This window comes from Euleptes europaea, chromosome 16 (assembly GCF_029931775.1).
Source record: "Euleptes europaea isolate rEulEur1 chromosome 16, rEulEur1.hap1, whole genome shotgun sequence".
Classification (NCBI taxonomy): domain Eukaryota; kingdom Metazoa; phylum Chordata; class Lepidosauria; order Squamata; family Sphaerodactylidae; genus Euleptes; species Euleptes europaea.
In genome coordinates, this window is record NC_079327.1 from 3,974,552 (window position 1) to 3,987,777 (window position 13,226).

Consider the following 13,226-nt stretch of genomic DNA (forward strand, 5'->3'; position numbering starts at 1 on the left):
GAGTCACGAGAGAGACAGAGAGAGAGAGAGAATTTTAAAGCTACAACCATCAAGCTAAATTATACTGCCTAAAAGTCAAGAGTTTTAAGATATACTGATGCATATGGACAATAGTACGCAGATGAGAGAGAGAGAGAGAGAGAGAGAGAGAGAGAGAGAGAGAGAGAGAGAGAGAGAGAGAGAGAGAGAGAGAGAGAGAGAGAGAGAGAGAGAGAGACTTTTCAAGATCTCCCCTGCTGTCAAGACCACTGTTTTATTTCTACAATACAACACAGGGTTTGTCTTAAGGCAGAATGAATTCAAAATAAGGCTCTTTTATGGCCAACTCTGTACCAGAAGATCTCAGATGCAAACAAAGCACGAGTCCAGAAACGGTGGCATTTGCTACTGCTTCCCTGGTGCCAACACATGCCAGTCCGGCAATGTTACAGTGGAGAGGTCATCGAAGGGCCAACGCAGTGATTGCTGCCAACGCCGGCACTGCCCCCAAACAATATTGAAGTGGTGTGGAAGGGAACCCTCTGTCACATTAGAACTAGCTCTCCCAGTGCAGCCGTGTGGAAAGATGCCCGGACACAGTTTTGCTTTAAAGGTCATAGAATCATAGAATCATAGAGTGGGAAGGTACCACCAGGGTCATCTAGTCCAACCCCCTGCACTATGCACAAAACTCACAACTACCTCTCCCACACACACTTCAGCGACCCCTACTCCATGCCCAGAAGATGGCCAAGGTGCACTCTCTCTCATGATCTGCTTAAGGTCATAGAATCAACATTGCTGACAGATGGCCATTAGCCTCTGCTTAAAAACCTCCAGGGAAGGAGTGCTCACCACCTCCCGAGGAAGGCTGTTCCGCTGAGGAACTGCTCTAACTGTTGGGAAGTTCTTCCTAATATTTAGATGGAAACTCTTTTGATTTAATTTCAACCAGTTGGTTCTGGTCTGACCTGGAGGTTGGCAACCCTACTCAGCATGGTACAATGCCACCCTCCAAAGCTGCCCTTTTCTCCAGGGGAACTGATCTCTGTCATCTGGAGATCAGTTTTAAAAACAGGAGATCTCCAGGTTGGCAACCCTACAGGAAAGAGTCTTTAAGGTGGCCGCCCTAAATACCCAGATAATGTCCAGGTCCTCCATGTTGCAGTCTTCAGAAAAATATCAATAAGGGATCATGCAAAACTGACAATGACATACTTTACAGATGAGCAAGGGAAACTGAAATTCTAGGCTGCAGGCCCAGATAGAAACCATAGAGTTACTGGTGCTTCCTAGAGCTACCAGCCTTCCCTTCTGGGTTTTCCCCAGGAGTGGTGTCATCATACCCCCACACCATGTCCCCATCTTCAACTCCCTGCCAGTTGCCAAGCAACCCAACTTCATGCTTGCTTCTCCCATCCCACAATGCACTTGGTTGTATAGAACTGTTGCTGTGTAAAAAAGCATTTTCATTTTAGTATCTTACAGAGAGCTTTTCCATGGACATTCAGTTGGGATGAGATGGAGAAATCTTAAATTGTGACCTTACAATTAGGGCTGTCGAAAAAAATCATTAAAGTTCGGCTTCGGCAAAATTCGGCCCTTTTAAATTCGGGACGTGCCGAAGTCCGAACTCCCCAGCTTCGGATCTGCAAAATTCGGCGTGAGATCTGAAGTTCAGGGAAAATTCGGCCGAGCCCCCCCCCCCACACACACACACACGCCTTCACGGGGCTTCCATGAAGGCTCGTGGGGGGCTCTTTAAACAGATCTGCGCCTTCCAGCCGGGAGGCGCAGATCTGTTTAAAGAGCCCCCCGTGCGCCTTCATGGAAGCCCCGTGAAGGCGCACGGGGGGGAACAGATCTGCGCCTTCCAGCTGGGAGGCACAAATCTGTTAAAAGAGCCCCCCGCACGCCTTCATGGAAGCCCCGTGAAAGCGTGTGGGGGGGACAGATCTGCGCCTTCCAGCTGGGAGGCGCAGATCTGTTTAAAGAGCCCCCCGCGCGCCGGCGCAGATCTGTTTAAAGAGCCCCCCGTGCGGCTTCATGGAAGCCCAGTGAAGGCGCGCGGGGGGGAACAGATCTGCGCCTTCCAGCTGGGAGGCACAGATCTGTTTAAAGAGCCCCCCGCGTGCCTTCATGGAAGCCCCGTGAAAGCATGCGGGGGGGGGGGACAGATCTGCGCCTTCCAGCTGGGAGGCACAGATCTGTTTAAAGAGCCCCCCGTGCACCTTCATGGAAGCCCCGTGAAGGCGCACGGGGGGGAACAGATCTGCGCCTTCCAGCTGGGAGGCACAAATCTGTTAAAAGAGCCCCCCGCGTGCCTTCATGGAAGCCCCGTGAAAGCGTGCAGGGGGGGGACAGATCTGCGCCTTCCAGCTGGGAGGTGCAGATCTGTTTAAAGTGCCCCCTGCATGCCTTCAGGGAAGCCCCGTGAAGGTGCGTGGGGGGGACTGAAAAAAGGCGGGAACGCCGAACCTGCAAAATTTATTCGGCGATCGCCCCGAATTCAGCAAATTCCCCGCCTTTTTTCAGTTCGGTTCCATCCGAACTGAAAACAACCGAATTGCAAAAAATTCGGCTGTTTTTTCGGTTTGGACGAACCGAATCGACAGCCCTACTTACAATAACAATAATTTCAGACAGAGCCCGCAGACAAGAAGGTTCCAGTATTCCAGCCCTCTGAAATATCTCCTCAATGGAACACTGGCCAGGCAGGGCCCCAAAATAGATACTTGTGCAGCTATTTGAAGTTTTGCACAAAACATGGGTTTCCCATAAAGCCAGCCAAGATTCATCTAACCTCATCCAGGAAATCTCTCACCTGGGGGTAATAACACTTTCAACGAAGTGAATCTGGAAAACCGTAATTTGTGGTACCATCTGGTCAAGCCCTAATGAATCTGTTGGGAATGCCCCTCTAATACATCATGATCACTGTTGAGGGCACGACTTCTTAAAACTTTTTTTGGATGAAAGGATTGCTGACACATAGCTCGCATAATGGACGAAACCCTATTTCTCCAACTACTTTCATGGCAATTTCTATAAGGGCCAGTTCTTGAGTCAGAAAAGGTGGAGTTCAGCTTGTCATTGGCTTTTGGATGCCCTCATTTACCCAGTGACATTATGATCCATGTATTCTGTTCAGTTTTATACCTCCTGTGGAAAAGGGACCACATGTGGCATGTGCTATTACGCAACTGCTATTACAACTAATCTCCAGCCTATAGAGATCAGTTCACCAGGAGAAAATGACCGCTTTGGCAATTGGACTCTAATGCCATAGAGTCCCTCCCCTCTCCAAACCCAAACCTCATAAGGTTCCACCCTAAAAATCTCCTGCTGGTGGCAAAGAGGGACCTGGCAACCCTATTACCTGGCCAAGACAGTTCTTTCCAAATGTATCTCAAAGGGGAGGGGGACAAGGGTTGCCAATATCTCGGTAATAACTGGAGACCTCCTGGGATTACAACTGATCTCCAGAAGATTAATTCACCTGTAGAAAATGGCTGCTTAGGAAGGTGGAGTCTATGGCATTATACCCTATTGAAGTCTAGGGTTGCCAACCTCCAGGTACTAGCTGGAGATCTCCTGCTATTACAACTGATTTCCAGCCAACAGAGATCAGTTCCCCTGGAGAAAATGGCTGCTTTGGCAATTGGACTCTTTGGCATTGAAGTCCCTCCCCTCCACAAACCCCACCCTCATCAGGCTCCGCCCCAAAAACCACCCACCAATGGCAAAGAGGAACCTGGCAACCCTATTGAAGTCCCTTCCTGCTCCAAACCCCATCATCCCCAGGTTCCAATCCCAAATCTCCAGGAATTTCCCAACCTGGAGTTGACAACCTTGGGCGGGGGGTGGGGGAACCCAAGACCAAGAGCATACAGTAAATAATCCCAAACTATTTGCAGAACGAAACTACACATGAGCACATGAAGCTGCCTTATACTGAACTTGACCCTTGGTCCATCAAAGTCAGTATCATCTACTCAGACCGGCAACGGGTCTCCAGGGTCACATCACCTACTTGCCTAGTCCCTTAGTGGTTCCTCAGCTTTGTGAGGGTCATTTCAAACAGGGGCAATAGAGTTAGTCACACTCTGCCATTCTGCATCCTTAGAGAGCTCAGAAACCAGATCTAATAAGGAGGGCACAGACCCCAGTGTCTTAGTACCATCCAGAGGTGACACTTTCTTCTCTTGGATTTCCCTCACGCTCTGGATTACTAAATTGTCTATCGACAATTAACTGCTGGTCCTCCCATGGCAACGCCCCAAAAGAGCTCAAGAGATCTTCTTCGATGTCATTAGCTAAATGGGCATGAGCTAACTGTATCATGGGAACTTTAGCTTTTGTAAACCCTGTACCCAGTTTTGGTCTCTCCAGATCTAACTGTAGAGTGGGAGTACTCTGTGGGGGCACTGCAATAAGGGGGATGTCATTGCAGTGCATTAAATCAGTCTGGTGTGACTCCGTTTCTATTTGCACTGCCCTATTTGGGCCTTTGCCTGGTCCCTTTAACTGGATTGAATCTGGGACCTTCTGCATGCCAAGCAGATGCTCTACCACTGAGCCACAGCCCCTCCCCTCAAATCAGCATGCTGAGTTTCCGCAACTGCTTACCCACTAAGCCAAATGCAGTCCAACTGTTGTGTGTAGTCATAGCGTCATGTCAGTGGCACATGGCCATGACCTTGGGTAACCTTGGAACCGGCAACCAGCCCCACCAATCAAGGCCAGTCCCTCCCCACCATACTGTGGCATAGGGTTGCAAGCTCAAGGCTGGGAAATGCCTGGAGATTTGAGGCTGTGCACCCTGAGGAGGGCAAGGTTTGGGGAAGGGACTTCAGTGGAGCATAATGAATTGGATTTGCTTGTAAGAAGCATTGCTTTGTTCTACAGCAGAATGTCATGCTTTTTCGCCTTTGTGGGGGGGGGGGGATTCTGACAACCAGGAATAGACTCAGGATCCTATTCTAATTTCTTCTCCATTCTCTTCCTCAATACTTTTGAATTCATATACACCACAGCTAGGGTTTTGTCTTGTTTATCAGTTCCATCCAGTCATTAAAAAGAAAAAAAAGATTTATTGTGAACCTCGGTGGAATCGTCATAGCAATAAATCTGATATCTTGCATTACAGGAGTATCTGTTTATGGCTCTGGTATACCATCTGCCTTCCTGGAACCCAACATATTAAAATTCTCTCTTCTTATTTTTATAGAACAAACATCATTGTGTTTCACAGACATTTCAAAATCTGCTAGTGTGAACGTAAACAAAGAGTGTCAGTGTTTGGCTGGGAAAACAGGCCATATTTGGGCCTAGACTCATCATGTCTAGACTAAGACTCCATTTCTAATTTATCTGGAGCTTCTTGGTTGGCTTTACCAGCATGGCTCCTCCCTGGTCAGTATTCTGAGGTTTCCCACTGCCACTTCAGCAGCTGGCATAAGGGAAAAACATTAAAAAATAACCAATTGCCACCAAAAGGAGACATTTCTAGTGAAAACCCCAAAATGATGTTAGACCTCTCTAGGAATTGCTGGAAACTCTATGGGTTTTCCATAGAGTTTCCAGTAATTCCAAGAGAGGCTGGACATCACCTCTGGGTAGGGTTGCCAGCTCTGGGATGGGAAATACCTGGATATTTTGGGGGAGGAGACTGAGGAGGGTGGGGTTTGGGGAGGGGAGGGACTTCAATGCCACAGAGTCCCATTGCCAAAGCGGCCATTTTCTCCAGGGGGAACTGATCACTATTGGATGGAGATCAGTTGTAATTAAAGGAGAACTCCAGCTAGTCCCCGGAGGTTGGCAGCCCTATTCTGACCCTAGCAACTACTCACACCAGGCCTGTTCTAGTGCCATTCAGTAGTAAAATACAGTTGATGCCATTGCTTTTCTGCTTTCCAGACCATTTCGTTTTATGACTTTTAAATCAAAATAATCACAGAACCTTCAGCAACTCTTGAGTCATGCAGTCGCCACCTTTGCTATGCACAATTATTGGAACGTTTGTACATTTTACCTTTTCTTGGTGAACTCTTTGTGGTTTGTTGTGGTTGCTAAGAACCAGGTGAACAATATCTGTCTTGTTTTCCTTAGCAATTAGGTTTGCTGAGAACCGAAGAGAATTTGGCTTTCTTGGCAGCAACTCACTTTCATTTTTCTGGCCATAAGAAATCCCCGATTTTCATATGAACGTAGAAACGGCAACAGACGTTCACGCTGCCAGCTTTCCAGAGACTTCGTTTACTCAAAACTTGTTTTGTATACATTTGCCTGGTCTCTCTTGCATAGCCTTTCTGTGAAATGACTTCACATCAGGGTCCCTGGAGAGCCCGTGCAAACCTCAGCAGATAATCCCAGGCAATGTTCCAATTTATTATAAGGCTGTTTCTTGTATGTGATAGAAGCAGCATTCGCGTCTACCAATGTGCAATTTTCAAATCCTACAGAAACTGTAAGTTTGCACAAAAGTCAGATTTGTTCATTTAGGGAAAAATGGGGGATAAATAACGCTAAAAATTGTACCTACTACCCAGAGTTTACGCAGATTCTTGGCTTGCAACAGTAACCACCACAGGCTGTTTCTTGTATGTGATGGAAGCAGCATTCGCGTCTATCAAGACGCAGTTTTCAAATCCTAGAGAAACTGTAGGTTTGCACAAAAGTCAGATTTATTCCTGTAAGGGAAAAGGAGGGGATAAATAATGCTAAAAACTATCCCTACTATCCAGAGTTTAAGCAGATTCTTGGCTTGCAACCATGACCACCACAGCAAGGACAGGTGTGGGAAGAGAAGCAGAGATGGAGGTGGGGGGTGAATAGTAGGGTCGTCAGGTCCCTCTTCGCCACCGCCAGGAGGTTTTTGGGGCAGAGCCTGAGGAGGGCGGGGTTTGGGGGATGGACTTCAGTGCCACAGAGTCCAATTGCCAACCAGCCATTTTCTCCAGGGGAACTGATCTCCGTCGGCTGGAGATCAGTTGTACTAGCAGGAGATCTCCAGCTAGTACCTGGAGGGTGAAAAAATTAAGCAGCAATAATGCCAAAATTAATAAATATATTATTACAATACCAAGTGAACACGTGCTATTACAAAAATGTGAGTACAAAAATTACCATCACTTGTAACAAAACGTATACAATACAACTATATACAGGTAATTCTTTTTCTAGGAAGACAATGCTGATAAATTGTTTCACATACAGGAAATAATTTTTATGACATCAGTATTTATATCAAATGTCAAAGATGTGTACAAAAGTCCAATAGATCCAAATTGCTGTACATAAGTCGCAAACAAGTCTAGCTCTATGCGTTAAAGTTCAATATATGGATAGGCAAGTAGCCTCTCCATTAGATCATCAAAGCCGTTGAGCCACAAAATTAGGCAGCTTTAGCCAGCAGATTTCTTGTCTGGGTGAAAGATCTTGCATTCAACACACGCTGCAGCAAGCTAACATTGTTTTTTCTGCAGTACCTGGAGGTTGCCTAGCCCTTCTTCCAGGTTGGCAACCCTAGTCAAGAGCCCATGAACACTTGGGAAGGAGCTGGGGAGGGGAATGGGAGTCCAAAGACGAGGATTCTGGGAGGCAGCTGGGCAGAGGAAGGGAGGAAATGCCAAACCACAGGCAGATGGGAGGAAGCGGGAACAGGAGTGGTGGGATGCTATCTCCTATACCCTGCAGGTCCTTGTGGGTCCCCCTTTTGAATTTGTTTTATTGTGGACAGACAGACAAACCATGTCAATGAACGTTTGTTATAAATGGTTATGACTAAGGCCAGCACTGTCTTTGGCTATTTCCTTTGAGACATAGAAATGTTGTGTATTTCTAGTCATTAATGCTAGTCATGATGCATACCTGTTCTCTCCAGGATCAGAGGAGCATGCCTATTATGTTAGATCTTGCTGTGGGACCCAGGTAGGACAATGCTGCTGCAGTTGTCTTGTTTGTGGGCTTCCTAGAGACACCCAGTTGGCCACTGTGTAAACAGACTGCTGTATTTGATGAGCTTTGGCCTGGCCCAGCATGGTTTTTCTGATGTTCTTATGTACTCTTCACATGTCAAATAGCATTGGGGCTGTTTTTTGATGGGTTCCCCATACTCATTGTTCTAAATCCAACAGTTAACATCAACATGGTTGCCCGTTTAGTCAGACGTAGGACCCACTAATGATCAGCAGGACTCTCTCCCAAGGATAGTTGCAGCCTTGGCTCTGAAAACTACGCATGATTTTCTTGAACGCAACTAAGAATTTGTTCTTGCTGGGAGACAGCTAGAAGAGAGCACAAAAACCAATTTGCCTGTTCCCAAAAGATACAAAACAAACCCAAACTCACTATGTCATTCATTCTTTGACTCATGGTTGTTAGCAGGAGGTGCTGAAATGATTGTCCTCCAGATTCCTCTTTCTTGCAGAATCTGTACTTTCTTTCTGTACTATGCACTGAGCATAGGATGTAGTTCTTGCATTAACTGAACTAAGCGCTTTCTTCCCAATCTATAAAATATTCCATTGTAATATATAGAGCTTTCCCTTAGCTCTCTCAGTAAAAAGGTTATCTCAGTCAGCCGTACAACACTCCTAAAAGGTAGACAAGCATGATTATCCCTTACTACTGGGGGGGGGGGGATAACTAGGGTTGCCAGGTCCCTCTTCATAACCGGAAGGAGGTTTTTGGGGCAGAGCCTGAGGAGGGCAGGGTTTGGGGAGGGGAGGGACTTCAATGCCATAGAGTCCAATTGCCAAAGCGGCCATTTCCTCCAGGTGAACTGATCTCTATCTGCTGGAAATCAGTTGTAATAGCAGGAGATCTCCAACTAATACCTGGTGGTTGGCAACCCTAGGGATAACAGAGAGTATTCTCAGTGAATTGATAGCTCATCCAGATTTGAAGTTGTTCTCAGAACAGCTTAAATACACAAAGAGAACTCGGTGTGCCCCAGCTATCTTTCTATCTCTACCTGACAAAGTTCTAGGCAAAATTCAGTTTTTAAAAACCAAAAATACAGGAAAGTAATCGATGAATGTTAACATGTATTTAACTAGCTAAGTCCTGATAATGTTGCAAACAACCACATTGAATACTCACCCTACTTTTCTAAATTTCTGGGGATATAGGGTTGCCAGCTTCGGGTTGGGAAATACCTGGAGATTTTGGTGGAGGAGCCTTAGATGGGTGGGGTTTTGGTGAGGGGAGGGACTTTAGTGGAGTACAGTATCCTAGAATCCACCTTTCAAAGCAGCCATTTTCTCCAGGTGAACTGACCTCTGTCACCTGGCAATCAGTTCTAATAGCAAGAGATCTCCAGCCACCACCTGGAAGTTGGCAATCCTATGGAGTGTGTGGGGAAGTCACACTGATCTTATTTTAAAACTGCAGGGATTTTTTTTTTAATGAATACTTCAAGTACCTGGAGGTTGACAACCATAGCAATGCGACTTCCAGGGCCCCCCGGAAGAGAAGTTGCCTGTGCTGCAAGGAACACGGTGCTATTTGTGCAAAAACTCTATGGTTATCTCTACCATAGAGTTTTTGCCCAAATACCAGAGCATCCCCACTTTATAGATATAGTGACAATGATGGAAAATGAATACACTTGGTGTGGGGGTTGGTGCTTGGAAATGGAAAATAGCACAAAGCAAAGCCGTGTATTCCTTAAAATTACCCCTCTTGCCTCCTGTACTTGGCCTTCATGTGGCTTTCATGTAGGGTTGTCAGCTCCGGGTTGGGAAATGCCTGGAGATTTGTGGGGTGGAGCCTAAGGAGGGCAGGGTTTGGGGATGAGAGGGACTTCAGTGCCAGAGTCCTATTGCCAAAGCGGCCATTTTCTCCAGGTGATCTGATCTCTATCGGCTGGAGATCAGTTGTAATAGCAGGAGATCTCCAGCTAGTACCTGGAAGTTGGCAACCCTACTTTCATGGCAGCCATTTTCTGATTTGCTCCCCAGTCCATGATGGTAGGGTTGCCAGGTCCCTCTTCATCACCACCGGGAGGTTTTTGGGGCAGAACCTGCGGAGGGCGGGGTTTGGGGAGGGGAGGGACTTCAACGCCATAAGAGTTCTATTGCCAAAGCGGCCATTTTCTCCGGGTGAACTGCTCTCTATCGGCTGGAAATCACTTGTAATAGCAGGAGATCTCCAGCTAGTCCCTGGAAGTTGGCAACCCTACATGATGGCCATGTTGTGGTTGTGCCCAATACCTTGTGTCCAACAGGCTCAAAAAGGTTGGGGACCCCTGTGTTAACCTTTCTGAAGAGAATAGAGGTTTTTGAAACTATTTGCTTATGCATGCTGGCCCTCTGCAGCTCAGAGCCAGTTCACACAACCATTTGTTTCGCAGTGAACTGAAGATTTGTGAGTAGGTTTGACTCATGTAAATAGCAAGATATTACTCATCCTGTTTCAACTCACCTTCTCGGTGAGTTTTTAAAGGATGGGTAGATTTCTTTGGCCTGTTCACAAGCCCTGCTCAGCACTTTTAGATCCACTGAGAAAGTCCTACTTTGTTGACTTCAACATATTAAAAGGTTCGCCATATAAATTACCTTGTACACTTGGCAGAATACTCTTAGTAATAGTTTGTCATAGACTCTTAAAAGAGTTCTGTGGTTTATTGAATGGAAGAAGGGCTAGGCTTACCAGGTGCCAGCTAATGGCAGGCAAGCTCCTGGTAATTTTTGTCAATGCCTACTGAGGTTCATCTGGTCAATGGGCAAAATGGGGGCAGCAATCTCCATCGCTGCATAATGATGTCCCATCCAGCGTGACCCAGAAGTGCCGGCATCACTCCGTGGCAACTCTCTAGCCCTCGCCCAGAAACACCATAGAGCTTTTGGGTGAGTGCTAGAGCATCACCCCGGTGTGATGCTGGAGCGTCCTGGTTGCGCCGGAAGTGACATCATCACATGGTAACAAAGATCACCGCTGCCCCCCCTGCAGTAAGTACCTGCTTCCCTCCATGCCCCACTCTTTATCAGACTACGTGTAGCAACTAGTGTTCCCATTTGCCCGGGATTGGGCAATTGCCTGCCAATTGACTGGGCTCCCCACTGCAGGCAGAAGCCAGCCAACTGAAGGGGGTGAGTGATCCACACACCGAGCACGATGATGTCACTTCCAGTTTTACCCATAAGTGAGAGGGACTCTCTAGCACTCTCCCCAAAAAACTCTATGGAACCACAGGAGAGTGCTAGAGCATCCTGGCACTTCTGGGCAAAACTGGAAGTGATGTCATTGCTATAAGCACAAGGATTGCCCCCCCCCCCAGTCCCCACGAAGCTCTAGTTGGTTGCCAGGGAAGACATGACAACCCTAGTGGGAACCCTAAAGTGGTCTTCCTTTAGGGTTCATGTCTCTTTGCAGTATATTTGGGCCAGGCAGAAGGTAGAACTGAGCAGAGCCCAGTGCCTGGAACCAATCTCCCTAAATGGTTGTGAAATATCCTGCAGTGAAAATTATGATGGGAAGAGCTCTTTTGCAAATTTCACTGAGCTTGGGGCAATATGTTTTGATCCAAAGATAGAAAGAAATCTTAACCTGAATTTTAAATTTGGCATTTCTCAAACTTGAACATTGAAGAACTGACATTCATATTTTCAGAAAGCTGTATTTTTTTTCCTGTTGTTTAAAATCACCCTTCGAGGGAGAAACTTGAATTTCTGCTGACTTTTTTTGGGGGGGGTGTTGGGGAGGGGGGACTGGCATGAGGCTGTTTCCTTCTCTGTAACTCACAGGTCCAATTTTCCTCCAGAACAGCAAGGGAGAGGCCAAAGAGCCATTGTTGGGATCTGTGGACCGGCCCGCTGTAAAGAAGGAAAATTTTCAGGTAATGATCACGTTTTCCTGTTCTTGCATTTTATACAAATATGTTTGGTCTAATTGTGGTGCTTTAACCCCAGACTCTGCTCCAGTTCACTTAGGGTTGCCAGGTCCCTCTTTGTCACTGGCTAGAGGTTTTTGGGGTGGAGCCTGATGAGGGCAGGGTTTGGGGAGGGGAGGGACTTCAATGCCATAGAGTCTAGAGCCATTTTCTCTAGCTGAACTGATCTTTATCGGCTGCAGATCAGTAGTAACAGCAGGAGATCTCCAGCTAGTAGATGGAGGTTGGCAGCCCTAGTTGCCAGCTCCAGGTTGGGAAATACCTGGAGATTTTTGGGGTGGAGCCTGAGGAGGGCAGGGTTTGGGGAGGGGAGGGACTTCAATGCCATAGAGTCCAATTGCCAACGTGGCCATTTTCTCCAGGGGAACTGATCTCTATCGGCTGGAGATGAGTTGTAATAGCAGGAGATCTCCAGCTAGTACCTGGGGGTTGGCTACCCTAAGCATTTTGTTGCATGCCTTTGTGTGGAACATTTCGTAGAAGCAGTTCTCTGGCACAGTCAGACAGGAAGAGGGAAATCTTCATGGAACTTCCATGAAGCCTGGTAATTAGGCTGCCTGATTGGCAAAAATTTGGGTGGCCTTAAGGGCCAAAGACAGAAGCCCGAAAGATAAGACAGGGCATGATCCAGTGGCAGTGCAATGCCATCTGAAGCACCTTCACATTAATTCCATTACAGCTGGCAGAAGAACAGCTAGATTGGAGTCCAGTAACTACGGTTGCCAACCTCCAGGTACTAGCTGGAGATCTCCTGCTATTACAACTGATCTCCAGCCGAGAGAGATCAGTTCACCTGGAGAAAATGGTCGCTTCAGCAATTGGACTCTATGGCATTGAAGTCCCTCCCCAAACCCCACCTTCCTCAGTCTCCACCCCATAAACCTCCCGCTGGTGGTGAAGAGGGACGTGACAATCCTGTCCATCAAGTCCCGCAGTCTGTTCACACAGTGGCCAACCAGGTGCCTCCAGGAAGCCCACAAACAAGACGATGGCAGCAGCACCATCCTGCCTGTGTTCCACCACACCTAATATAATAGGCATGCTCCTCTGATCCTGTAGAGAATAGGTATGCAGCATGACTATCATCCATAAGTAGAAATACACAACATTTCTACTGACTCAAAGGAAATAGCCTAAGAGGAACCTGGCAACCCTACCAGCTGCACCTTAGGGACCAACAAGATTTTCAGGGTAAGTTTTCGAGAGTCAAAGCCCCCTTCGTTGCGCTGGTATCTCGAGGAAGGGAGATTTGACTCTTGAAAGCTCACACCTTGAAAATCTCGTTGGTCTCTAAGGTGCTCCTGGACTCTCATCTAGCTGTTCTACTGCAGACCAACAGGACTACCCACCT

At 47.1% G+C, this 13,226-nt stretch overlaps 1 protein-coding gene across 1 annotated transcript in view; it reads left to right on the top strand.

Annotated features, from left to right (window-relative positions):
• The window catches only part of PCDH17 (protocadherin 17), a 151,923-nt gene that overhangs the window by 131,384 nt on the left and 7,313 nt on the right, over positions 1 to 13,226 (top strand). Inside the window, exon 4 of the mRNA XM_056862123.1 lies at positions 11,747 to 11,821. Coding sequence (XP_056718101.1) covers positions 11,747 to 11,821 — 75 coding nt within the window. The remainder of the gene's footprint in view (positions 1 to 11,746; positions 11,822 to 13,226) is intronic.